This window comes from Coregonus lavaretus (assembly GCF_964263955.1).
Source record: "Coregonus lavaretus genome assembly, chromosome: 25".
In the NCBI taxonomy this organism is placed as follows: domain Eukaryota; kingdom Metazoa; phylum Chordata; class Actinopteri; order Salmoniformes; family Salmonidae; genus Coregonus; species Coregonus lavaretus.
In genome coordinates, this window is record NC_140012.1 from 24,931,635 (window position 1) to 24,957,590 (window position 25,956).

The 25,956-nt window shown below is 41.4% G+C and overlaps 2 protein-coding genes across 4 annotated transcripts in view; one reads left to right on the forward strand and one right to left on the reverse strand.

The window, feature by feature from the left end:
- Positions 1-6,212: 6,212 nt before the first annotated feature.
- Positions 6,213-21,034, reverse strand: lcmt1 (leucine carboxyl methyltransferase 1). 2 transcript variants are annotated; one of them, XM_084141848.1, is made up of 11 exons: positions 20,918-21,034; positions 11,472-11,563; positions 11,246-11,367; positions 11,059-11,135; positions 10,757-10,818; positions 10,532-10,634; positions 9,647-9,767; positions 9,439-9,540; positions 8,089-8,180; positions 7,847-7,944; positions 6,213-7,712 (listed from the first exon to the last, which is right to left on the reverse strand). In XM_084141848.1, the coding sequence occupies exons 1-11, from the start codon at positions 20,995-20,997 to the stop codon at positions 7,690-7,692; spliced, it is 972 nt and encodes a 323-aa protein (XP_083997974.1). In that variant the 5' UTR covers positions 20,998-21,034; the 3' UTR covers positions 6,213-7,689. The 2 variants fall into 2 exon arrangements, with proteins under 2 accessions (XP_083997974.1, XP_083997973.1); XM_084141847.1 differs by lacking the exon at positions 20,918-21,034 and adding an exon at positions 11,871-12,302.
- Positions 18,955-25,956, forward strand: part of arhgap17a (Rho GTPase activating protein 17a) — a 74,327-nt gene continuing 67,325 nt past the window's right edge. For both annotated transcript variants that reach the window (XM_084141845.1, XM_084141846.1), the window contains exon 1: positions 18,955-19,625. In XM_084141845.1, coding sequence (XP_083997971.1) covers positions 19,573-19,625 — 53 coding nt within the window. In that variant the 5' untranslated portion in view covers positions 18,955-19,572. The remainder of the gene's footprint in view (positions 19,626-25,956) is intronic.

Below are 25,956 nucleotides of genomic sequence, written 5' to 3' on the forward strand. Positions count from 1 at the left end.
ATAACTTTACTGGTGCCAAGTTACCGCTCTGGTAAGAACAACGATCTGGCGCCGGTGGAGAGCCATGCCCAGGAATAAGTAGTGTAGGTTGATGAGAGAATAGGATGCAGCTGCGTAGGCAGGAATCACTGGAAACAACCCGCAGCTGCACAGGAGAGGCAGATCCTGAGCCCGCCCCCTGCTCCACTCCAGACACACCCACATAAAGGGGACAAACACACATACAACAGAAAAAGAGGGGACAAAACAAGGAGGAAGGGAAACAGAACAGGGAGAGACAAGCTGCCCACATAACATATAATTAGCAAATTGGCCTTATTAAGGACATCGTCTATCTCTTTGAACTTTTGTTTTTGGATTGATACAGTTTGATTAAATGTTTAAAGACTAAGTTAATTTCAGGAGCATCCATTATTATGCTAACATCTGGGGTTTTAATGCTGTAGATGGTACGTTCCTCTTTCTTTTCATTTTTTTCCTTCTTTTTAGGGGGTAGATCAGCTTTAATATTGCAGATAGATTGTAACTTCCATCAATGTAATTGTCTGCATCACTTCCAATCCCCCATATGTTTTTTTTTCTTCTCACAAATATATATATACAGTTGAAGTCGGAAGTTTACATACACCTTAGCCAAATACATTTAAACTCCGGGTTTTTTTTTTACCTAGTAAAAATTCCCTGTTTTAGGTCAGTTAGGATCACCACTTTATTTTAAGAATGTGAAATGTCAGAATAATAGTAGAGAGAATTATTTATTTCAGCTTTTATTTCTTTCATCACATTCCCAGTGGGTCAGAAGTTTACATACACTCAATTAGTATTTGGTAGCATTGCCTTTAAATTGTTTAACTTGGGTCAAACGTTTCGGGTAGCCTTCCACAAGCTTCCCACAATAAGTTGGGTGAATTTTGGCCCATTCCTCCTAACAGAGCTGGTGTAACTGAGTCAGGTTTGTAGGCCTCCTTGCTCGCACACGCTTTTTCAGTTCTGCCCACAAATGTTCTATAGGATTGAGGTCAGGGCTTTGTGATGACCACTCCAATACCTTGACTTTGTTGTCCTTAAGCCATTTTGCCACAACTTTGGAAGTATGCTTGAGGTCATTGTCCATTTGGAAGACCCCATTTGCGACCAAGTTTTAACTTCCTGACTGAAGTCTTGAGATGTTGCTTCAATATATCAACATAGTTTTCCTTCCTCATGATGCCATCTATTTTGTGAAGTGCACCTGTCCCTCCTGCAGCAAAGCACCCCCACAGCATGATGCTGCCACCCCTGTGCTTCATGGTTGGGATGGTGTTCTTCGGCTTGCAAGCACACCCTTTTTCCTCCAAACATAACGATGGTCATAATGGCCAAACAGTTATATTTTTGTTTCATCAGACCAGAGGACATTTCTCCAAAAAGTAAGATCTTTGTCCCCATGTGCAGTTGCAAACCGTAGCCTGGCTTTTTTATGGCGGTTTGGAGCAGTGGCTTCTTCCTTGCTGAGCGGCCTTTCAGGTTATGTCGATATGTCGTTTTACTGTGGATATAGATACTTTTGTACCTGTTTCCTCCAGCAACTTCACAAGGTCCTATGCTGTTGTTCTGGGATTGATTTGCACTTTTCGCAACAAGTACGTTCATCTCTAGGAGACAGAACGCATCTCCTTCCTGAGCGGTATGACGGCTGCATGGTCCCATGGTGTTTATACTTGCGTACTATTGTTTGTACAGATGAACGTGGTACCTTCCGGCATTTGGAAATTGCTCCCAAGGATGAACCAGACTTGCGGAGGTCTACAATTTCTTTTCTGAGGTCTTTGCTGATTTCTTTTGATTTTCCCATGATGTCATGCAAAGAGGCACTGAGTTTGAAGGTAGGCCTTGAAATACATCCACAGGTACACCTCCAATTGAATCATATGATGTCAATTAGCCTATCAGAAGCTTCTAAAGCCATGACATAATTTTCTGGAATTTTCCAAGCTGTTTAAAGGCACAGTCAACTTAGTGTATGTACACTTCTGACCCACTGGAATTGTGATACAGTGAATTATAAGTGAAATAATCTGTCTGTAAACAATTGTTGGAAAAAGTACATGTGTCATGCACAAAGTAATTGTGTCTTGCCAAAACTATAGTTTGTTAACAAGAAATGTGTGTAGTGTTTGAAAAACAAGTTTTAATGACTCCAACCTAAGTGTATGTAAACTTCCAACTTCACAGAAAGTGTCACCAACAAAGCACCCCCACACCATAACACCTCCTCCTCCATACTTTATGGTGGGAAATACACATGCAGAGATAATCCGTTCACCCACGGCGCGTCTCACAAAGACACGGCGGTTGGAACCAAAAATCTCAAATTTTTACTCCAGACCAAAGGACACACTTCCACCGGTCTAATGGCCATTGCTCAAGTTTCTTGGCCCAAACAAGTCTCTTCTACTTATTGCTGTCCTTTAGTAGTGGTTTCTTTGCAGCAATCCTCTGAATAGTTGATGTTGAGATGTGTCTGTTACTTCAACTCTGTGAAGCATTTATTTGGGCTGCAATTTCTGAGGCTGGTAACTCTAATGAACTTATCCTCTGCAGCAGAGGTAACTCTGGGTCTTCCATTCCTGTGGCGGTCCTCAAGACAGCCAGTTCCATCATAGCGCTTGATGGTTTTTGCGACTGCACTTGAAGAAACTTTTAAAGTTCTTGAAATGTTCCATATTGACTGACCTTCATGTCTTAAAGTAATGATGGACTGTCGTTTCTCTTTGCTTATTTGAGCTGTTCTTGCCATAATATGGACATGGTCTTTTACCAAATAGTGCTACACCCCCCGCATGTGTATTTCCTACCGTAAATCATAGAGGAGGAGGTGTTATGGTGTGGGGGTGCTTTGCTGGTGACACTGTCTGTGATTTATTTAGAATTCAAGGCACACTTAACCAGCATGGCTAACACATCATTCTGCAGCGATACACCATCCCATCTGGTTTGGGCTCAGTGGGACTATCATTTGTTTTTCAACAGGACAATGACCCAACACACCTCCAGGCTGTGTAAGGGCTATTTTAGTAAGAAGGAGAGTTATGGAGTGCTGCATCAAAGACTGTTGGAAAAGCATTCCAGGTGAAGCTGTTTGAGAGAATGCCAAGAGTGTGCAAAGCTGTCATCAAGGCAAAGGGTGGCTATTTGAAGAATCTCAAATATAAAATATATTTTTATTTGTTTAACACTTTTTTGCTTACTACATGATTCCATATGTGTTACTTCATAGTTTTGATGTCTTCACTATTATTCTCCAATTTAGAAAATAGTCCAAATAAAGAAAAATTATTGAATGAGTAGGTGTGTCCAAACTTTTGACTGGTACTGTATATTCCTTCCTCCAGCCAAATCACAGGTAGGCCTTTGCAAATATGAGAAAATCAGCCAATCTATGCTGCCATACCATAACTATCAGCAAACCACTATCCCTCACGACGCCATACACTTGGTCTGCGGTTGTGAGGCCGATTGGACGAAGAAAGAATCACGCTTCAATGACTAGGTGTTCTAAAACTTTTGACCGGTAGTATTTTGTCTTTATGTCTTTTTCATTATGTGTTGGACCCCAGTATTTGTATTTGTATTTATTATGGATCCCCATTAGCTGCTGCCAAGGAATCAGCTACTCTTCCTGGGGTCCGGCAAAATATGCCAGTTTTACAATTTAAAAAACATTACAATACATTCATAACAGATTTCACAACACACTAAGTGTGTGCTCTCAGGCCCCTACTCCACTACCACATATCTACAACACAGAATCCATGTGTACGTGTGTGTATAGTGCATATGTTATAGTGTGTGTGTATGCAAGTGTCTGTGCTTATGTTTGTGTTGCTTCACAGTCCCACTGTTCCATAAAGTGTATTTTATCTGTTTTTTAAATCTGATTCTACTGCTTGCATCAGTTACTTGATATGGAATAGAGTTCCATGTAGTCATGGCTCTATGTAGTACTGTGCGCCTCCCATAGTCTGTTCTGGACTTGGGGACTGTGAAGAGACCTCTGGGGCATGTCTTGTGGAGTATGCATGGGTGTTTGAGCTGTGTGCTAGTCGTTTAAACAGACAGCTCGGTGCTTTCAACATGTCAATACCTCTCCCAAATACAAGTAGTGATGAAGTCAATCTCTCCTCCACTTTGAGCCAGGAGAGATTGACATGCATATTATTAAAGTTAACTCTCTGTGTACATTCAAGGGCCAGCCGTGCTGCCCTATTCTGAGCCAATTGCAATTTTCCTAAGTACCTCTTTGTGGCACCTGACCACACGACTGAACAGTAGGCCAGGTGCGACAAAACTAGATCCTGTAGGACCTGCCTTGTTGATAGTGCTGTTTAGAAGGTAGAGCAGCGCTTTATTATGGACAGACTTCTCCCCATCTTAGCTACTGTTGTATCAATATGTTTTGACCATGACAGTTTACAATCCAGGGTTACTCCAAGCAGTGTAGTCACCTCAACTTGCTCAATTTCCACATGATTTATTACAAGATTTAGTTGAGGTTTAGAGTTTAGTGAATGATTTGTCCCAATTACAATTTTACATTTACATTTTAGTCATTTAGCAGACGCTCTTATCCAGAGCGACTTACAGGAGCAATTAGGGTTAAGTGCCTTGCTCAAGGGCACATCGACAGTTCACCTAGTCGGCTCGGGGATTAGAACCAGCGACCTTTCGGTTACTGGCACAACGCTCTTACCCACTAAGCTACCTGCCGTCCCAAATACAATGCTTTTAGTTTTTGAAATATTTAGGACTAACTTATTCCTTGCCACCCATTCTGAAACTAACTGCAGCTCTTTGTTAAGTGTTGCAGTAATTTCAGTCGCTGTAGTAGCTGACGTGTATAGTGTTGCGTCATCTGCATATATAGACACACTGGCTTTACTCAAAGCCAGTGGCATGTCGTTAGTAAACATTGAAAAAAGTAAGGGGCCTAGACAGCTGCCCTGGGGAATTCCTGATTCTACCTGGATTATGTTGGAGAGGCTTCCATTAAAGAACACACTCTGTGTTCTAATAGTTCTAATAGACATACGTTTTTCCAGCAGCAGATCATGATCGATAATGTCTAAAGCTGCACTGAAGTCTAACAAAACAGCCCCCACAGTCCTTTTATCATCACTTTCTCTCAGCCAATCATCAGTCATTTGTGTAAGTGCTGTGCTTGTTGAATGCCCATCCCTATAAGCGTGCTGAAAGTCTGTTGTCAATTTGTTTACTGTAAAATAGAATTGTATCTGGTCAAACACCATTTTTCCAAAACTTTACTAAGGGTTGGTAACAGGCTGATTGGTCGGCTCTTTGAGCCAGTAAAATAGGGCTTTACTATTCTTAGGAAGCGGAATGACTTTTTCTTCCCCTCAGGCCTGAGGGCACAGTCTCTGTCCTGATATAAATCAGTGTGAAAATCAGAGACAAGATTTTAATATTGCTGTCCTTCAATGACAAACAAAATTTGCTGAGCTTGAGCAAACATTTTTTTGAGGTCTGAAATGGTTAACACCCTTGATAAAGATGAGCAATAATGACTATTTAAAATAAATAATTCAAATACTGAGATATATTGTATAGTAAAAAAAGGGAAATTGTATGTTATACTAATACAATTGCTCAGAGAAAGAGATGTTGCCCCGTGTAGGTCAGTTGGTAGAGCATGGTGTTTGCAACGCCAGGGTTGTGGGTCGATTCCCATGGGGGGCCAGTATGAAAAATGTATGCACTAACTGTAAGTCGCTCTGGATAAGAGCGTCTGCTAAATGACTAAAATGTAAATGTTGTTTAACAAGTAATATATTTTTTCTCCCAAAAAGGTAGGGGTTCAAATTATTGACATCCCTAAAGATTCTTATAAAGTATTTTGTTCCATATTCCTAGCATGCAATGAATACATCAAGCTTGTGACTCTATAAACTTGCTGGATGCATTTGCAGTTCATTTTGGTTGTGTTTCAGAGTTCAAAGATCATACCCCATGCTAACCTCCCCCTTTTTTGGTAATTGTGAGAGGTTAGCATGTCTTGGGGATATGATCTTTGACCTCTGTAACTGTCTTACTCATCATTATTTACAATTCTTTCAGGATTATCCGTAATCATGGTAGCATCCACATTAATGTAGAAGTGTTTAGAAAAATATTATATTCTTATTTATAAAAAAAAGTGACAAAAAATGACAATACATTATTTACCATTTATTTCTATTGGGCACAAAATAAGCTGAAACAAACCCAAAACTAACTGCAAATGCATCCACGTTTGTAGAGTCACAAGCTTGTACTCGTTACGCGATAGGAATATGGGACCAAATACTGAACTTTGACTACTTTATTTATAAGAATCTTTAGGGGCAATTGTATTAGTATAAAATATTTTCCCAATTTTTTGAGCATTCAATAAAGCTCAGTATTTGAATTATTTTATACAGTCATTATTGCTCATCTCAATGACGGGTGTAAATAATTTCAGACCCCACTGTATGTCACTTTAATTTCTACTTATTTATAAGTAATTTGGAAAATGTTCTATAATTAGTAGGTTGTGTACATTGGGAGGAAAAAAAGTTAGTAATTTGGGGGATACAATTTTAAGTCAGCAAAATGTGAAGACTGTGCAAGGGGTGTGTAGACTTTAACTGGACACTGTATTTGTGTTATAAAAATCTCTCTTCTAACATCACTAAATCTTCAGTGCTCTAGTGCTGCTATCTGTATCTCTACCTCACTGTACACAAGGTCATATTGGGTTAATGTTTCTCTGTAAAAACACAGGATCTGACCAGCAGGACACAGTGGACTCAGAGGGTGACTCAAACTATTCAATGTGTCATCCATGTGGAAATGACATGGACTTTCATGGTATCTAATGTACAGTCTGTTGACCACAGTTATTAATGAAATGATGGAGGTCAGGTTTTCAAACACAAATATTAACAGCTTTATGCAACCTCTATAGACCTGCATTGACGTGTCATTGGTATTGTTGTATCACCTGCAAGGACTTAATTGCTTTGCTCTGATTGAAAATGCCCCTCCTATTTCTTTCAGACTAGAATCCTTGTTACATGCAAATGTATCTATTGCTACTGCAAATCCAGCAATTTCCTAATTGAATCAAATTAATCTTTAAGATGTATTAACTTTTCATTTCTATTCATAAGAAAATATCGGTCTTGGCAATACATTTCTAAATTCTTAGTACATACAAACACTTTTTAGTTCACAACACAAGGGCACATTAAAAACTTGACCGGTGTCCGGCTTTTACTTTTCTCCAAAATTCAGCAAACTTGCTCAATGTTCTCTGAAGGTACATTAGAAACAGGCCATGCCATCTCAGACAAATGGATTTAATGAAATGAAGGCTAGGGATACTGTCCTTTCCAATGTCTTGTCATTCATATCACACTTCCAGCGCAAACTTCCCTTTTCTTTCACAAAAACATGCTGGGAGACAGTGGGTGCACTTATGGGATGCAAAGGAAACACATTAAGTAGAACTCTGCTGATGCCAGTAGTTTCCCACACTTTATTTGAAGCAGAGAAGACAGACAGGACTGGAGTCTGATGTGAAGGTGTTAATGGGTTCCTTCTTCCTCTGATGGTGGTGTTGATCATGGCACAGAGAAACAGGCTTAAGACAGACGGTCCAGTCCAGGTTCAGAAAGCAACTTGTGAGAGTCCTGGAACAAGCAGACGATCGTGTCATTTGTCATCTTGTAATGAACAGCGGGAATAAATTAAAAACAATATTCTGTATCCAAGTGTAAAGACTTACAAATAATGTTTAAGTGGCAGTAATCTAACCCACATGTACCTAGCTTGAGCTTGTCCTTGGTGGCCCAGCAGATACTGTAATGTTGGAGGAGCTGCTGCAGAAGTTCCTTCTCATCCAGAAATTCCAGACGCTCTATTCTGTATAAAAAAGATGGAGAAACTAAATAAAGAGAGTTTTCAACAACCAACAAAAAAAACTTTGCGCTAAACAATATGAAACTGACAACGGAGAAATAACATGATACGTACGTTTTGCCTACTGTATGTAACAGACTGTCTTACCTTGCCACGTCATCCTGAGGTATAACACTGTACACAGTCATCATGTCCAGAGCATCTGCATTCTCCCAGCCCGTCTTTAGGAAGCGCTCTTTCTACAAATGAAAACATTTGCAAACACTTCAGGACATGTCTTGCACAAAATCAACACTTGGGATTTGTCGTTTAATTGTCATGATTGAGTACCTACAGTACCAGTCAATAGTTTGGAGACACTCATTCCAGGGTTTTTCTTTATTTTTACTATTTTCTACATTGTAGAATAATAGTGAAGACATCAAAACTATGAAATAACACATATGGAATTATGTAGTAACCAAAAAAAGTGTTAACAAATCAAAATATATTTTATATTTGAGATTCTTCAAAGTAGCCACCCTTTGCCTTGATGACAGCTTTGCACACTCTTGGCATTCTCTCAACCAGCTTCATGAGGTAGTCACCTGGAATGCATTTCAATTAACAGGTGTGCCTTGTTAAAAGTTAATTTGTAGAATTTATTTCCTTCTTAATGCGTTTGAGCCAATCGGTTGTGTTGTGACAAGGTAGGGGTGGGTATCCAGAAGATAGCCTTATTTGGTAAAAGACCAAGTCCATATTACGGCAAGAACAGCTCAAATAAGGAAAGAGAAAGAACAGTCCATCATTACTTTAAGACATGAAGGTCAGTCAATACGGAAAATGTCAAGAACTTTGAAAGTTTCTTCAAGTGTAGTCGCAAAAACCATCAAGCGGTATGATGAAACTGGCTCTCATGAGGACCGCCACAGGAAAGGAAGAACCAGAGTTACCTCTGCTGCAGAGCATAAGTTCATTAGAGTTAAATGCACCTCAGATTGCAGCCAAAATAAATGCTTCACAGAGTTCAAGTAACAGACACATCAACATCAACTGTTCAGAGCAGACTGCGTGAATCAGGCCTTCATTGTCAAATTGCTGCAAAGAAACCACTACTAAAGGACACCAATAAGAATAAGAGACTTGCTTGGGCCAAGAAACACGAGCAATGGACATTAGACCGGTGGAAATCTGTCCTTTGGTCTGATGAGTCCATATTTTAGATATTTGGTTCCAACCGCCGTGTCTTTGTGAGACACAGAGTAGGTGAACTGCTGTAAACACAGAATTGTGGTCTTCTAATCACAACAGTGTTGCTCTATGCAGGCCTGGAAGGCACCCACTCAGCATGTACACACAGTGTTTGCGTCACAAAGTGAACCTTATCTAACCATGCCCCATAATCACTGTTGCCTTCAGATTTATTTAGCTCATTCTGTAACGTCACTTCTGATCTAATACGAAGGTGTTTTAAAGTGTTGTTGTAAAGTTGCTGTAAGGTTGAGGGTGCTGTACCTGGGATTCCAGTGACTGACACACCTCCACTCCTGCCAGGTTACACTGACGACGCTGCAGATTCTCAATCATCACCTGGCCAAAACGATCCATCATGTTCAACTAGACAGAGAGTGAAACAATTAGCCTAGACGTGCAGCAATATAGATGGAATCAGCAGAGGCAGTCTATCTCGCCATAGCGCTGTCTGATCTTGTTAATCCTTTACCTGCTCATAGTTGACAAACATGGCTGTGTGGAAGGTGTCTGAGGCCCAGTTCACCAGCTTGGACGACTGATCTGGAGTCATGTAGACCAGCACACACTCTGACAGGAACAACGTAGGCAACCTAGAAGGAGGAGAACAAAATTTCCCCAATTTAGAAAAAGCCAGGTGATTCCCAATCAGTTCTGCATGTAAAAAAAAAGGTATACATTTTGTGTCTGGGATGCATCCTACATGTAACAAAGGTGAAATAGACAACATTCCTTTTCATCTTCTTAATTTCTCCTTTGAATGTCAGAATCTGTGACATAAAACACCACATCCACAGAGCCTTTGGCACAACCCGCGGACATTTTAGAAGACACTTGAATCCACAAAAAAACTCATTCTAATATCATTGAGGCTTGGCTGGTGGACCAGACCTCACAGGAAGACGTGAATACATGCACTAAAACAATAAGCTCTATGAAAAACAGAACCCTCGGTTGACACTGGGCCAGTGAGTATGGGGGCTTTTCCAAGTCTCATAGGCTGAGATCAAAGGAGATGGGGCTCTTTGACGCACATATGGAAAGGATAGCAACTCAAAGAGCACCCAAGTGTATGATTATCGTCATCAGGAACTGACTGCGGAACACTCAGCCACGTCAGCCAAGACCATAAATACAAGTAAGGTACAGGGAAAGAACACTGTCAGCCCAAGACATCAATACCATACCAAACACCTTACTGTACAGCTACAGCAAAACTGGTGATCCTCTGATACGGTTGGATACTGCTACCTTAATTGGCTACACTCTTGCAAAGCTGTCCAACAAAATTAAATAAAAATAGTGCAACGGTGAATGCTAGGCCAAACATATTCAATATAATGTAATTTTCACTGACTCTGGGTTGAGGTGGAACTTCTTCAGTTTGTCATCTAGGCCTGGGATGTCCCTGAGGTCAGCACCAATGATGCAGTACCTGTCTGAGTCTAGGCTGTGGCCATCTGAAACACACACAGACAATACAAATGAAGACTAAGTGAATATCAAATGTCACCATAAGAGACAACAAATACATACAATTATTATGTTGATTTGTATCAGCCAATGTCTTTTACTTCATTACCTAGTAATAGTGAGTCTGTGGAGTGGGTCTCAATGAGAGGTTTTGACAGCGGTGGTTTTGTCCTGAAGAGAAGGTGTACAACATTATAACTACACACTAAATTGTGTTTCTTATGAACAGATTATCACACTACAAGTGTAGCTGGACAGACTATTTCCAAAAGTGTTTATAGACAGGCTCTGCCTCCCTCTACAGGTCAATTTCTGACATTACATTACTGAGACCACAGTGACATCAAAACAAATAAAACCAAAAACTGATGTATTTGAATTATTCTAAAGAGGAAAAGTAGAATGCCTTACTTTATGTTGTGTATTTTCCTGGCAGCAATCATTGGAAAGTCAACTTCAAAGTATTTTCTAGGCATGAGGTTTTCATCCTAAAAACACAAAAATGACAAATGAAAGACAATGAAAGTAAAAACCAAGGCCAAGCATGAATTGTACTGTAAGATTAATGCATTTCTTTAATGGGATTATTAGACTGTACCTTTAACCTCCAAAAAGTGGTGTCCAGCCCTGCCCCCAGGTTCACTATCTGACAGTCACACTCTGTTTTCCTAAGGAAGGCATCCAGGAGGTGGTTCATTCCCTGCACGCGGGCATAGTAACCTAACAGAAGACAACAGAGATTTAGTAATACAGTATTAAGCAAGCCTTCTTCAAGCAAAAAAATTTAACAAATGTGTTTTTGTCTCTGGCCAACATTGACTTGCCTCTGTTGATTTCTGGAGCTTTTCGTTCCCCTACCGACCTCACAAAATACTGGACATAGGGGTCCGTCCAGTAGCCTTTACTGGTTGCATATCTGAAAATCAAACAAATGGTAAGTATTGCATGTCCAAATGCAGTATTAAAAAAATACTACGCTCCCATTTATGACATATGTCTTATTGAATATGGTTGTGTCATTTGCTGTGTAAAATCTGAATAAACACTAATGGCAAGCTGATTATTTCTTCTCAATAAATAAACGTTTTATGTTGCTGGTAAGCAGGTGGCTACAACTGGGGCAGGCAATTGACGTGTTGCAAACGCACAGCTACAATGTCGCAATTCGGATCACCTAGCTAAGCAGCAGCTTGCACATGCTATGACTCTAGCTAGCTAGCTACCTTTTGCATGTCGTTGCATCGTCACAAGTCGACCTCACTGCTTCGTCCGCAGTGTCTGAGTCTGTGAAGGGTTGTCGGGCTGCCATCTAACAGTTTCGCACCTCATACAACAGCCCCAGTTGTTGATTTTTGAAAAAGAACTGTCTTCTCTGCAACACCAAATGCATCAGCTGTTCCAATGTGGCTAACGTTAGCTAGTTGCTAACACTGTTTAACTTTGACCGTTGCTTTGCTGCTGGGTAACAACTTGACCGGTCGGGTGGTCAAACTCTACAGTAGACGGACGAAGTTAACATTAGAAGCAGTTATATCATTTAGCTACTGTCACATAACATATGCAATAAATTCTGTTCAATTGGCATTTTCAGTTACTAATGCTCAGCTGAAGTAGCTTGCATGTCTTCAACTTCCGGTGCCTAAAATGTGTCCCATAATCTTCTTCCTCTTTGATGAGGTTTAACGGCGGTTGGCATCCAATTTGTTGCATTACTGTCACCTACTAGACTGGAGTACAACTCACTTATATTTTGCTTGAAAAATAAAATAAAGAAATACCCTACCATCTAACACTACACTCACAAATTCAAAAATATTATTAATAATGAACCACCCTACTCCACTATTTAAATATATTCATTCCTAACTCATGCCCTCAACCTGAAATGATGGGACATTACCACTTAACACTCCCTGTAACTCTTCTGATGTCAAGTCTCACACACCCAAATACCTCTCTGCAGCTACCACCACAACCTCAATTTTCTTCGATTTACATTCCATCCCTGCAGTACAATTAATAACCATTGCTATAAATGCTAAAAATCTAATCTTACTGAAACATATCAATTTAATTGGGATTGTTACAATGTTACAAGTATATTTTATGTCTATTGTATTAAGTATGGTTCAGTTATGGAAATTCAATTTGACAGTGGTTTTGATCATGTAGACTTCAATTAAGAAATCTAGTTTTGTGCATGTAATAATGACATTTAGTTTAATGCCAGGCTTGGTGGGCTCAGCCTCGAGGGCAAGTGTAAGTCTGGTTGACACCTAACTCGTGATTTCTGTCAACCAGGCTAGGCAATTAGCCTCCCGAGTGGCGCAGTGGTCTAAGGCACTGCATCGCAGTGCTAGCTGTGCCACTAGAGATCCTGGTTCGAATCCAGGCTCTGTCGCGGCGCACAATTGGCCCTGCATCGTCCAGGGGAGCGAATGGCCGGCAGGGATGTAGCTCAGTTGGTAGGGTTGTGGGTTCGATTCCCACAGGGGGCCAGTATGAAAAATAAAATAAATGTATGCACTCACTAACTGTAAGTCGCTCTGGATAAGAGCGTCTGCTAAATGACGTAAATGTAAGTGCTGTCAATCCAAGTGGAATTGGATCAATAAAGAATGGCAGCCATACTAATAAATTATCCATACTCCCTGTGGCCATGGCACCTTTATCAGTAAAACCTGTCTCTGTTTTTCTTTTCTCTCCTTCAAGATTATTTTAATGAATGAAATTGTTTTACATTATTCCCGAGGAATCAGATGACAACACATGTCCATTAGCGTTGAATATTTTCCCGGTATTTTAGAAATGTTCCATCCCGAGAATAAATAGGGCCTAACTTTTCTCCCGGGAAACCTGGTATTTCCCGCCAAAACCGGAAGTTCTTCTTCTTCTTTTTCTTCCTCTGTGGGTTTTATGGCGGACTACAACCCAAAAAGGTAGATTGCCACTACCAACTGGATGGGTTGAAACCAAAACAAGGTAAAAAGCAAATCCATACATAATAGGGTAACTAACTTAATCCACCGAAATAAAATTGTACATTGACAAAACAAAACAAAACTCCCACTTCTTCCTTCTTTTAAATCTCCATATCTCCCTTCTCAGGCACTAGGGCCTGAGTTGGTTGTATGGCTTTTGACAATATTCCATGTAACACTTTCGCAGAGAAATCTTTCAGCCCCAGGAACCGCTCTGCTGCAACCACAATGATTTCTATCTTCCTAGATCTTTTTTCCACCTTGGCAGTGCCATTAATCACCATTGCAATAAAGGCCACAAAGTCCACATTTTTTACCTTTAAAATATCAGGATCCTCTTGGTGAAAGGCAAACCCTGCAGCATGCAGTGAAGGCCTATCCACCACCATGGACTCTTCAGGTGCACCACTGAAACCCTCAACCCTTTTTACAGCTGCTGCATATGAAATGCTCTGGACTGCCCTTACTTTGGCCACCACATTCTCTTTCACCCTCATGGGGCTTTCAAAAGATGTGGCTTCATGGTTCCCACCACAATTGCATCATTACATATTTTCATCACTCTTATAACACATGACATGATCTTTTCCACAACTTGGACATCTCGGCTTCTCCCTTCTGCAAACACTTGAAATGTGACCAAAAGCTTCACAATGATCACACTGCATTGGTCTTTGGATAAATGCTCTGACTCTATAGTTGATGTACCCTAACTGCACTTGAGTAGGGAGAGACTCCAAAACCGGAAGTGCCATTCAAAAGCATTATAAAACGTATAAATATGTCTGGATTTGATTAGAGCTTTGATCAGCATGAAAATTCAAACCTGATGCTACCTGAGCCTGATGAGCCATATAATTAAATAAATGTTACGAGCCCTACATTAACAACATTTAATGAACTCAAGTCCAAAAAAGCCCAAATTATTGTGCCGTTATTACATTTACATTTACGTCATTTAGCAGACGCTCTTATCCAGAGCGACTTACCCAATACATAGCCTATATGATACAGGTTACTGCACATTACGCACAACAGAAAAACATGGAAGCGCATAGAGTTAACTAGCTATATGCTCTCTTGGGTAAATAAATGAATCTAGCTCCTGAAGGCTAATCTTTTTGAGTGTGAACTGTATTACTGTACTGTATTGTATTATACTGTATTATATGGAATGGAATTACGCACATTATTCAAACCATTATGAAGCAGAAGAGAACATGCAATTCTGGTGTAACACATGCGGCCTACAAAGTTACAAGTATAGGCTAGCGAATTTTATTTTAATTTTGAAACATAATAGGGCCTATTTGTATAATTAGTAGGCTGATGCATATATATTTCCCCTAATATTATTAGCCTACCTCCTCTTTCTCTCTCTATTGTTGCTTCAGTCCTTCCTCGCTTTAAACAGTTAAATGAAATACGTTTCCCTGTCCTTATCTTCATCATTCTAATGACATCCTTGAATAATATAGGACTAGAATTAGATTCAGAAGGCTTTCACTTCTCTTCACGAAGATTGATTGAATGGTTATAGGTCTGAATAAATAACTGCTATAGCCTACCCCGCCATCTGGCGTTCACTCTTCTTTCAAACTACCCGTGAGTTCTATTGGCTGCTGTATTTAACATTCAGCAAAAAAAGAGCTTGTATCCCTGTTCGAACAGTCTATTGGTATAAGAAATGCAACAAAAAAAAAGTACAGCAAGCTATTCTAGTCTAGCTTTTCCTGCATGGGACTCCAAAAGCTAAGGAGTGTTTTTTAAAGAGAGGCCAGCGGAGCACAGGTGCTTGTGTATTGCGCAAGAGAAAGAGGCTACAAGTTAGAAGCTGGTTATGCATAACCCATCATTAACAAGCTAAATATAAGGCTAATACTGCATTGAATGTATTACCTGAAAGAGGTAGGCTAGGACACACACACAAATATATATACATATAGTGCATTCGGAAAGTATTCAGACCCCTTGATATTCCCACATTTTGTTATGTTACAACCTTATTCTAAAATTGATCTGTCAGGTTGGATGGGGAGTGTTGCTGCACAGCTATTTTCAGGTCTCTCCAAAGATGTTTGATCGGGTTCAAGTCCGGGCTCTGGCTGGGCCACTCAAGGATATTCAGAGACTTGTCCCGAAGCCACTCCTGCGTTGTCTTGGCTGTGTGCTTAGGGTCATTGTCTTGTTGGAAGGTGAACCTTTGCCCCAGTATGAGGTTATGAGTGCTCTGGAACAGGTTTTCATCAAGGATCTCTCTGTACTTTGCTCTGATCATCTTTGCCTTGATCCTGACTAGTCTTCCAGTCCCTGCCGCTGAAAAACATCCCCACAGCATGATGCTGCCACCACCATGCTTCACCGTAGGGATGCTGCCAGGTTTCCTCCAGATGTGACGCTTGGCATTCAGCCCAAAGAGTTCAATCTTGGTTTCGTCAGACCAGAGAATCTTGTTTCTCATGGTCTGAGAGTCCTTTAGGTGCCTTTTGGCAAACTCCAATTGGGCTGTTGTGCCTTTTACTGAGGAGTGGCTTCCATCTGGCCACTCTACCATAAAGGCCTGATTGGTGGAGTGCTGCAGAGATGGTTGTCCTTCTGGAAGGTTCTCCCATCTCCACAGAGGAACTCTGGAGCTCTGTCAGAGTGACCATCGGGTTCTTGGTCATCTCCCTGACCAAGGCCCTTCTTCTTCTTGCTCAGTTTGGCCGGGCGGACAGCTTTAGGAAGAGTCTTGGTGGTTCCAAACTTCTTCCATTTAAGAATGATGAAGGTCACTGTGTTCTTGGGGACCTTCAATGCTGCAGAAATGTTTTGGTACCCTTCCCCAGATCTCTGCCTCGACATAATCCTGCCTCGAAGCTCTACGGACAATTAGTTCGACCTCATGGCTTGGTTTTTGCTCTGACATGCACTGTCAACTGTGGGACCTTATATAGACAGGTGTGTGCCTTTCCAAATCATGTCCAATCAATTGAATTTTCCACAGTTGGACTCCAATCAAGTTGTAGAAACATCTCAAGAATGATCAGGATGCACCTGAGCTCAATTTCGAGTCTCATAGCAAAGGGTCTGAATACTTATGTAAATAAGGTATTTCTGTTTTTTTATATATATGTACATTTGCAAAAATGTAAAAATAAAAATACAACTGTTTTTGCTTTGTCAGTATGGGGTATTGTGTGTAGATTGATGAGGAAAATGTTTTATTTAATCCATATTAGAATAAGGCTGTAACGTAACAAAATGTGGAAAAAGGGAAGAGGTCTGAATACTTTCCGAATGACCTGTATGTGTAACTGATAGATGCACACACACACACACACACACACACACACACACACACACACACACACACACACACACACACACACACACACACACACACACACACACTACATGTTAATGTTTTTAAATGTACACTACCGTTCAAAAGTTTGGGGTCACTTAGAAATGTCCTTGTTTTTGAAAGAAAAGTGTTCCAATGGCACGTTGTGTTTGCTAATCCAAATTTATCATTTTAAAAGGCTAACTGATCATAAAAATTTTTTTTTGCAATTATGTTAGCACAGCTGAAAACTGTTGTGCTGATTAAAGAAGCAATAAAACTGGCCTTCTTGAGACTAGTTGAGTATCTGGAGCATCAGAAATTGTGGGTTCGATTACAGGCTCAAAATGGCCAGAAACAAAGGACTTTCTTCTGAAACTCGTCAGTCTATTCTTGTTCTGAGAAATGAAGGCTATTCCATGCGAGAAATTGCCAAGAAACTGAAGATCTCGTACAACGCTGTGTACTACTCCCTTCACAGAACAGCGCAAACTAGCTCTAACCAGAATAGAAAGAGGAGTGGGAGGCCCCGGTGCACAACTAAGCAAGAGGACAAATACATTAGTGTCTAGTTTGAGAAACAGACGCCTCACAGGTCCTCAACTGGCAGCTTCATTAAATAGTACCCGCAAAACACCAGTCTCAAAGTCAACAGTGAAGAAGCGACTCCGGGATGCTGACCTAGGCAGCGCAACCTTGAGGGAATTGTATTTGAGTCAGGAAATGATGTTTATATGATAGGGAAGATATACAAAACCTTGCAGAGAGCATATCCAACTGACAATCTCTTAGAAAAAAATATAAACTATTGGAACCAAGACTTAAAAATAACTGATTTTGGCACAAGATGGAGGGAAAGTTGGAGCATAACTAACGAAATTACATTTCACGAAAATGTACACTTAATCCAGTATAAACTAATGTACAGAACTGATTTAAAGCAACGATATTTGAGTGATAGGCTGTTTTAAAACTCTGCAGTTGCAATTTTAAAAAAGTATCATCTTTACAATTAAAAAAGAAAAGGTGTCACAAGCCTATGTCACAAGAAAAAAGTTACCATGATGAGATGATAGGTCTAAATGCATCGTGAATTGCGCTCCATACTGAGATGGGCTGTCTGCCCCACCTCCCGGGAAAATGTAGTGGTTTTGGCCGGTAAATCCCGGTAATCGGATTCCTGCCATTCAACCCTAATTTAAATATATCTGCAATACAGTCCATTACACAGAAGGTTGGTGGCGCCTTAATTGGGGAGGATGGGCTTTTTTTATTTTTATTTAACCTTTATTTTACTAGGCAAGTCAGTTTTTATTTAACCTTTATTTAACTAGGCAAGTCAGTTAAGAACAAATTCTTATTTACAATGACGGCCTACCCCGGCCAAACCCGGACGACGCTGGGCCAATTGTTCCCCGCCCTATGGGACTCCCAATCACTGCCGGATTGTGATACAGCCTGGAATCGAACCAGGTTTTGTAGTGACGCCTCTAGCACGTTTTGAACACATCGACTGTGTCTTTGCGTTTTGGTACAACAGAAGTACATTCATTTCCAATGGAACGCTACGTTTGCCTTGCCGCATTGTGTTGCAGAGGCAATTGCACTACGTTCTGTGTGGTGCATACATTGGATTTATCGAACGTATGCGTCAAACTGTATGCGTAAACGGGTTGACAGAAATGGTAGCAGAAGGTGAATGTTGAACTTTTGTTGCACACATATCTAGATGATGCTACATACTATTTTGCGCAATGACACAGTCGGTGTGTTCAGAGATGTGTATTGAGACTCCACAGGTGGGCGCGCGTGTGTGCGCCTGTGCACTCCATGATGGATTAGCGAGTTAAAGTTGTTGTTGATGAAGACGAGGCCTGCTGGCAACAACATATTGTGTATATAATTGAACAACAGTTTGATATTTAAACTCAACTGACTGTTTTAATATATATGTGTAAATGTTACTGTATAATTATGTTGGCAGGTTCAATGTCTTCACGATCAAAATTATACTGAGGTTGTGAGGTCAGTGCAAATTCTTGCAGTACGTAATGTATCACGGGAGCGAGCAAGATTACTTTCGTAAACTATCCCAAGCTACACAGTCTGCACATTTAGCAGTGCTGGGGATGGTGGTAGATGGATGGATGCTTTTGCTATGTATACTTCCTGCCACCCATTCAACGCCATCAGCTTGTGCTGGCAAAGAGGGGAGAGGTGTGCTGCAAGCTGTTTGGGAAAAGCGGTCGACGTTGATTAGCCAGCCAGATATTCAGCAATGTAAGGCTGCAGCCAGTCAGTGGAACTCTGGATAACTTGCTAGCGTTTTGATCATATACATAGCTTTAAATCATGTCAGTTTGCGAGGGAATAACTTTTTTCTGAAACAACCACTTGAAGGCTAGACTAAGCTAGCTAAAAAGTGACTAGCTACAGTAACAGTTAGTTATTTTAATTGGTTCATAGTTTAGCTAGCTGCAAGCTAATCTTCGACAAAAAGCTAGCTTGCTATTGTGAATTTCATGACCAACCAAAGGACTCTCGTCTGATGAAGCACATCGCAGGAGTTACTTTTCCATCTATAAAACGTAGCAAGACTCCACTGGAGAAGGACGCAAAATGAAGAAACAGTTCAATCGGATGAAACAACTCGCCAACCAAACAGTTGGCAGGCAAGTAACGTTGGCTGTTGTTAAATTGCTATCTGGCTAGTAGCTAGCTAGCTAGTTTTGTCTTTAGTGCGGCGTTGGGGGTAGGGATATTGCCCTGATTTTCTATGGCGTTGTTATGCCGTATTGTCAGTTCAGTTGGCTAGAAAATAAATGTTTTGTATCAACAACTGGCAACGTAAAGGCTTTTAGAGCTAACGTTAATGTTGTCCCATTTAATTTAGAGCTTTGTTCGAGGAAAAAGTGATGAGGTTTCCTAAACAGTTCACATATGTTGCTTGCTATAACGGTTTGTGGCATGGCTGCAAGTTCGAACATGTTGTTTCCAGTTAGTTTCATGGTGAATTTAGCGTCACATCTATTCGCCAGCATGCATTCCGCAGATTTGCGCCTCTTCTAATGCTGAGCTAAAGACATTTGACAGCTGTTATCCAAGGACTGTGACGTTCACGTGGCGGAGCCACAAATGGCAAATGCTGGAAATGGTACAAAAAGAGCATGCCCTGCAACAGTTCTTGTCCCCAATCTAACTGACATTAACCACGTTACCATCCAACAATTTCATGCGGATGAATTAACGTTACCTGACGCATGTAAACAATTCACGACCGGGCTGATGGGAACGTGAAATGCAGGAACAATTTTATAAATGCAATTTGTTCGTTCGACATGGTGGGATATTTCTGTGTCCGTAAAATGTATTCTGCGAGAAATGGCAGTGGAAACGCCTTTATGCCAAATATTGATATAATAACCATCATATCGAAGTAAACTTGGAGTCACGCGATGATATGTTGTGTGGTCCTCCCACTACGACTCGGGAAAGCGTGCAGTTTATTAGGCTACAGATTAAATAAATTATATGATGAACTTCACAGGGTGGTGAATGTACAAGGTGATGAGCGTGATGCGCCTTTCCAATAAATATCGAGGGTATTATTCTGGTGACATGATGATCGATGCTTGGCTGCCGTTTGGCAAATAACAATAATATCGCTCTTATCCATAATAATCTCATACTGTAGGGAGTCTACCCGCACTGTATCTGTGAGCTGTTGGCTAGAGCTCATGTACCAAGACCAGAGTGGGCACATTTACTACTGTATATAACGCACGTTTTTGTGACAACCATAAGTAGGGTTGAAAATGCGATGGAAACCCATTTAACGAACAGGCTTTTATCCGCAAAAATTCAGTTTGATGGAAACCTCTCTGGTGGGAAAATGCGCATATTGTTTTATGCAGATTTGAGAATATTCGCATGAAAATCTGTCGCAAATTGGATGGAAACCTACCCAGTGAAGAGATTCAGGATATTTTGGGGATTCCAGTCCATCAGTGAGTCACCAGTCCTCCAGCTCTGTTGCCTGGCCATGTCACTTCAATGCAATATCATCCTAATCTGCTGAGGCAGCCAGGATGAGTGATCAAGTTCATATTAACTGATGCTGACCAAGAGATAACAGCCTTGTTTACCCTTGTGTGGCTCAAAAGAGCACAGGTGTGCTTGTGGTAGAAGGCCCTCAGAACAGTTTCACCTCTAGTACTTATGGAGGGGACACTTCACACAATCAAATAATGGAGTCAGGCCATGCTCTTCCAATCCACTTTCACTCAGACTAAACCTGAAACTGCCGATTCAAACAGTCTAGAGTTGCATTTGGTACGCAAAATTACACAGTCAGCAAAATGTAATGCATTAAACAAGCTAGTGTCTAATGCCTGAGATAAGTATGGCACAATGGTGCCTCAATGTCTCTTCTCACTCTCAACCATAGTCTAGGGCCCCTGACCTAATTGCCAGTAATGGAACCACCCTTGAGAGAGCGGCCCTTTTGAATAAGTGCAATCTTTGGGAATATCTTGGCATCGGATCACTAATTCCGTAGGCTTTTATCCAGGGAGAGAGATATAGAACCTCCCTGTAACAGTATCCTTGAAGAGGAGAGGCCTGCCCTGCCTTGCAGACAGTAGCTAGTAGAACACACAGCCAGTGTTGTTGTCTGGCCAGGGACCGGTTTCCCAAAAGCATCTTAAGGCTAAGTTCATCGTTAGAACCTTCGTAGGAACATCGTTTAATATCTGAGCTGTTTCCCAAAACCATTGTTATTAACGTTGCACTTGAAAACGCTCATAATCTAACGCCTGCCTCAGTCCACTTGTAGAACAGCAAAGTGCGTTGTTAGATGCTTTTTTTGCTCTCCCGCTTCACTTTATACACAGAAGATCTCTGCTAAACATAGAATCACATGAGTTAGTCGTCTCTCTGTGACAGCTGATAACTTCAGAACAAAGTTGACTACAAATACAACGTTGCCAATATCTTTGCAATGGATATAAACAAGCAATATATACAAATATGCTTCAAATTAAAACTGAGATGACTGCATTAAAATATAAACCGTAGGCTATAGGCCTATTTCAATCATATTGAAATACATTTAATGTTCAATCAATTGAGTGTTATTTGGCTACTTGTAGGCCACTATCTAATTTGTCTCAATATATTTCATGATGTGTAGCCTTACATGTGCGCAATGATGTGGCAAATCTGTGATTTAGTGAATTTTTATTGGGTAAGCATTAGAATAAGCCGCCTCAATATTTGCAGCCATAGGTGGTAATATTTCTCTAGGAGCTGATCCGTCATCAGTATTGTGAAATAATTAGAATGTTAAGGAAAGATTTGAAGCGAGAAAGCTGATCAGAGAGTAGCACTCCCTTTCTTTCGATCCTATCGGTATCGACATATTCTCTAACGACGCACTTAGCTACCGTTCTCTCTGCATGGTGTTTTGGGTAATGCATGTTCCATTTTCGGCCGTTGTAGGAAAGATGCATCGTTAAAACAATCATAAGCCTAAATTCCATCTCTATCGGGAAACCGGGCCCTGGCCTGTTATCATTACGTGAGGGTGTAATGTGAGGGGTGCTGCGTGGGAGTATGAATATAACTTTTAGCTATGGGCTAGGGGAGAGCCCAGCACGGGATGGTACGGAAGGTAGGGCCTCTCCTTGGCTTCTCTGTATGCTCTGAGTGAACACGTGACCAGAGATGATACACATTGCACAACACTCAACGGTTGTAGCTTTGATAGTTTTAACTAGCTTCATGTTCCTACCTCCATGATCTCTGATCTGGCAGAACATAATGATAGGTGAAAGAACAAGTTGGGAACCTATCCAGTCCTTTCAGTGCTGATGGAGAAAAGATGACTAGGAAAGGAAGCAATTGAAGAGTTTTGAGACACAGCCAAGATAACATCTCAGACTGGGGAATCTTGCTCTGCTCTGGTCTAAGTATCAAAAGTCACCTAGAATGCCACATGTGGAATGGAACATAGCTTTGAATTGGAATGTCCATCCGTTCTACAAATTCCAATTCTATGGGGAGAAACAATGTTCATAGGGCCTAGCTCTAATTCTAGAAAATATCTGCAACTCTAAGCTACTCTGTACTTTTTGTCCAATTGGCATCTTTTGAATGGCAGAGTAGTTAGCATAGAGAGGCATCCAAGTTGCCATACCCAGATAATCCTGGCTTGTTTATTTGAGTGTAACCGTATCCTGAGAGTGCTCAGAGTATCCCCTTAATGTACCTTCAGCGCTGTGCCACTGGCTCAGGGTCAACAGACAGGACTGCTGGAATACTCATCATTTCCTCACTGTATTTCACTAACATTAAATCAGGAGAGTGTGTGTGTGATGCAGAAAGCAGACCTGTGGGAGTGTGCGAGCTACAAGCGTGCATGTGAGAATGAATGTGTGTGATAGACAAGGGCCTTTAGCCTGTTCCTGTGATTGTGCCGGAGCAGAACGCTGTGTTCAGCAGTCAGCCACTCAGAGGAAATCTCTCCTTATTCTTCTCCAAACAGGAAATGGCCTCCCAGAGAAGTGCTGTTTCTGGCATGACGAACGCTAGAGAAGTACCTTTGTAGAAGAGGATGTGAATGTGAATCCTTGCCTACTCTTGTTTCTTGATTTGAGCTCCCAAGTTGTGGTAAGCTTCAGACAGACAGAACCTGGTGAGGTAACTCTGTGCTGATACTAGTGTGATTAGATCTGGTGATGATAGGCCCTGTGTAGCTCAGTTGGTAGAGCATGGCGCTTGCAACGCCAGGGTTGTGGGTTCGATTCCTACAGGGGGCCAGTATAAAAAAAAATAAATGTATGCACTCACTAACTGTAAGTCGCTCTGGATAAGAGCGTCTGCTAAATGACTAAAATGTAAAATGATAAGGCAGGGCCTGTTCCAGCAGAGTGTTAGGAGGATAGAGGAACTAATCTAGCCACAGTTTGTGTCAGACAGGTTGTACATCTCAGCACAGTAAGTTGTTTAAAACCCCAGGACATTCTTACATTTACATTTTAGTCATTTAGCAGACGCTCTTATCCAGAGCGACTTACAGTTAGTGCATACATTATTATTATTATTATTTTTTTGTTTTGTTATTTTTATACCCCCCGTGGGAAACGAACCCACAACCCTGGCGTTGCAAACGCCATGCTCTACCAGCTGAGCTACATCCCCTGCCGGCCATTCCCTCCCCTACCCTAGACGACGCTGGGCCAATTGTGCGCCGCCCCATGGGTCTCCCGGTCGCGGCCGGCTACGACAGAGCCTGGATTCGAACCAGGATATCTAGTGGCACAGCTAGCACTGCGATGCTTTGCCTTAGACCACTGCGCCACTCGGGAGTAATTCTTCAGTTCCTTCGTTTCTCAAAGGGTTGGGTGTCTCTGTGGTAGGTCGTCTCTGTGGTAGGTCCATGTAACACTGAAATTGACGTGTCAGAAGTGGGCTCAGCTGCACAACATCTCCTTGTAAAACCAGACATAACCGTGGGAAGTAGGGATGCTGAGGATGCTGCAGCACCCCCTGAAAAATCAGAATAATATACAAAAATTAATAAAAATCTTAAAATTAAAATGAATCTTCACAGAAGTAGTGCACTGGGCTTTTATTAGTCCTGTATTAGAAGACCCCCCTCGTCGACGAAAAAAATCGCACCACCGCAAAACATTGCCCCTTGGCTATGAAACCGGACGGCAACAGTAGGCTACTTCACACCTGTAAGTATTCAGTTGTGCACAAGTTCTATCGTTTGATCTGTATCCAATATCCATTATCTTGTGAGCCCTGAACTGCCAACTGTTGCTAATATGACAAACTCAACCTCTTCTCCAAACTGATTGAGTGTTGAAAAGGCCAGCAACATCCCCTCTATTGTAGGAACCGGATAGAGTATTCATTTACCCTCTCCGATAGCACGTTGCTATGGGGATCATTCTTAGGCTGGTGACAGGGTGTAGCCTAACTGCTATGTTGTTCAGTGATCCAAGTAACTGTTGTAGCTATAGCTAGCTAGGTCACAAAGCTACCTCGTGGTGAGTGACACAGTTCTACAAAGCCTGGTGTAGTCAAGTCAGCTCCATTCACTTTGATAGCCCAGGTCAGCTGAGAGAGGCTAAACAATTGTTGTTTTGTTGTTTGTTGCGGCTGGGCTGGGACATTATACTAGGTCTATTTTTGTTTTTAGTGACGCAGTTTAATTTGTCTGGATGAGCGAGTGGCTTTTATGTTGTTGGATATAGTCTACTGCTACTCATCTTTGTTTATATACCAAATAACCATGTAAATATAATTGATTGTTGCTCCGAGTCAATAATTCCATGCAGACGCATTCCATGCACTCTGAACTGTTATATAACACATGCAATAAAGAGGAGACGGCTAGAGAGATTCTGACCTGTGGTTTAGTAATATGTTTTAAAGTGTGTTTCTCTCTGGAGTGCTGTAGATGTGGTGAGTGATGTGAGTCTCATATGTCCCCCCTGGCCCTAGCTGCCTGCTGCTGCTGGAACCATCTATGTCCCAAATGGCACCCTATTAGTGCACTACTTTAGTCATTTGGAACGCAGCCAATGTCTTCTGTTTTCTGAGGTTGAACGTCCACACTCTTCATGTGACCTCACCAGGATGCTTGGCTTCAGGCACTCCTCCAGAAAACTTCTCGACTTGAATCCTCGCTGGATTTGGTTTTGGGGCTTGGCTCACAGCCTCTTTCTCCTTCTCTTTCTGCCTCCTTATCTCTCTCTTATCCTCCATCTCTCTTTTATTCCTATTTTTCTCTCTCTCTCTCCCCCAGCCTCTCTCCCTTTCTCTCTCTCTCTCCCCCAGCCTCTCTCTCTCTCCCCCAGCCTCTCTCTCTCTCTCTCTCTCTCTCTCTCTCTCTCTCTCTCTCTCTCTCTCTCTCTCTCTCTCTCTCTCTCTCTCTCTCTCTCTCTCTCCCCTCTCTCTCCCCCCTCCCTCTCTCTCTCTCTCTCCCCTCCC

Bases quoted from the DNA above. Each gene is read 5' to 3' on its own strand.
- lcmt1 (XM_084141847.1), bottom strand. From the start codon at position 11,956: ATGGCAGCCCGACAACCCTTCACAGACTCAGACACTGCGGACGAAGCA. The intron at 11,368-11,471 runs GCAAGTCAATGT...GTCTTCTGTTAG, and splicing joins AGCTCCAGAAATCAACAGAG to GTTACTATGCCCGCGTGCAG. The intron at 11,136-11,245 runs GTACAGTCTAAT...TTGTGTTTTTAG, and splicing joins CCACTTTTTGGAGGTTAAAG to GATGAAAACCTCATGCCTAG.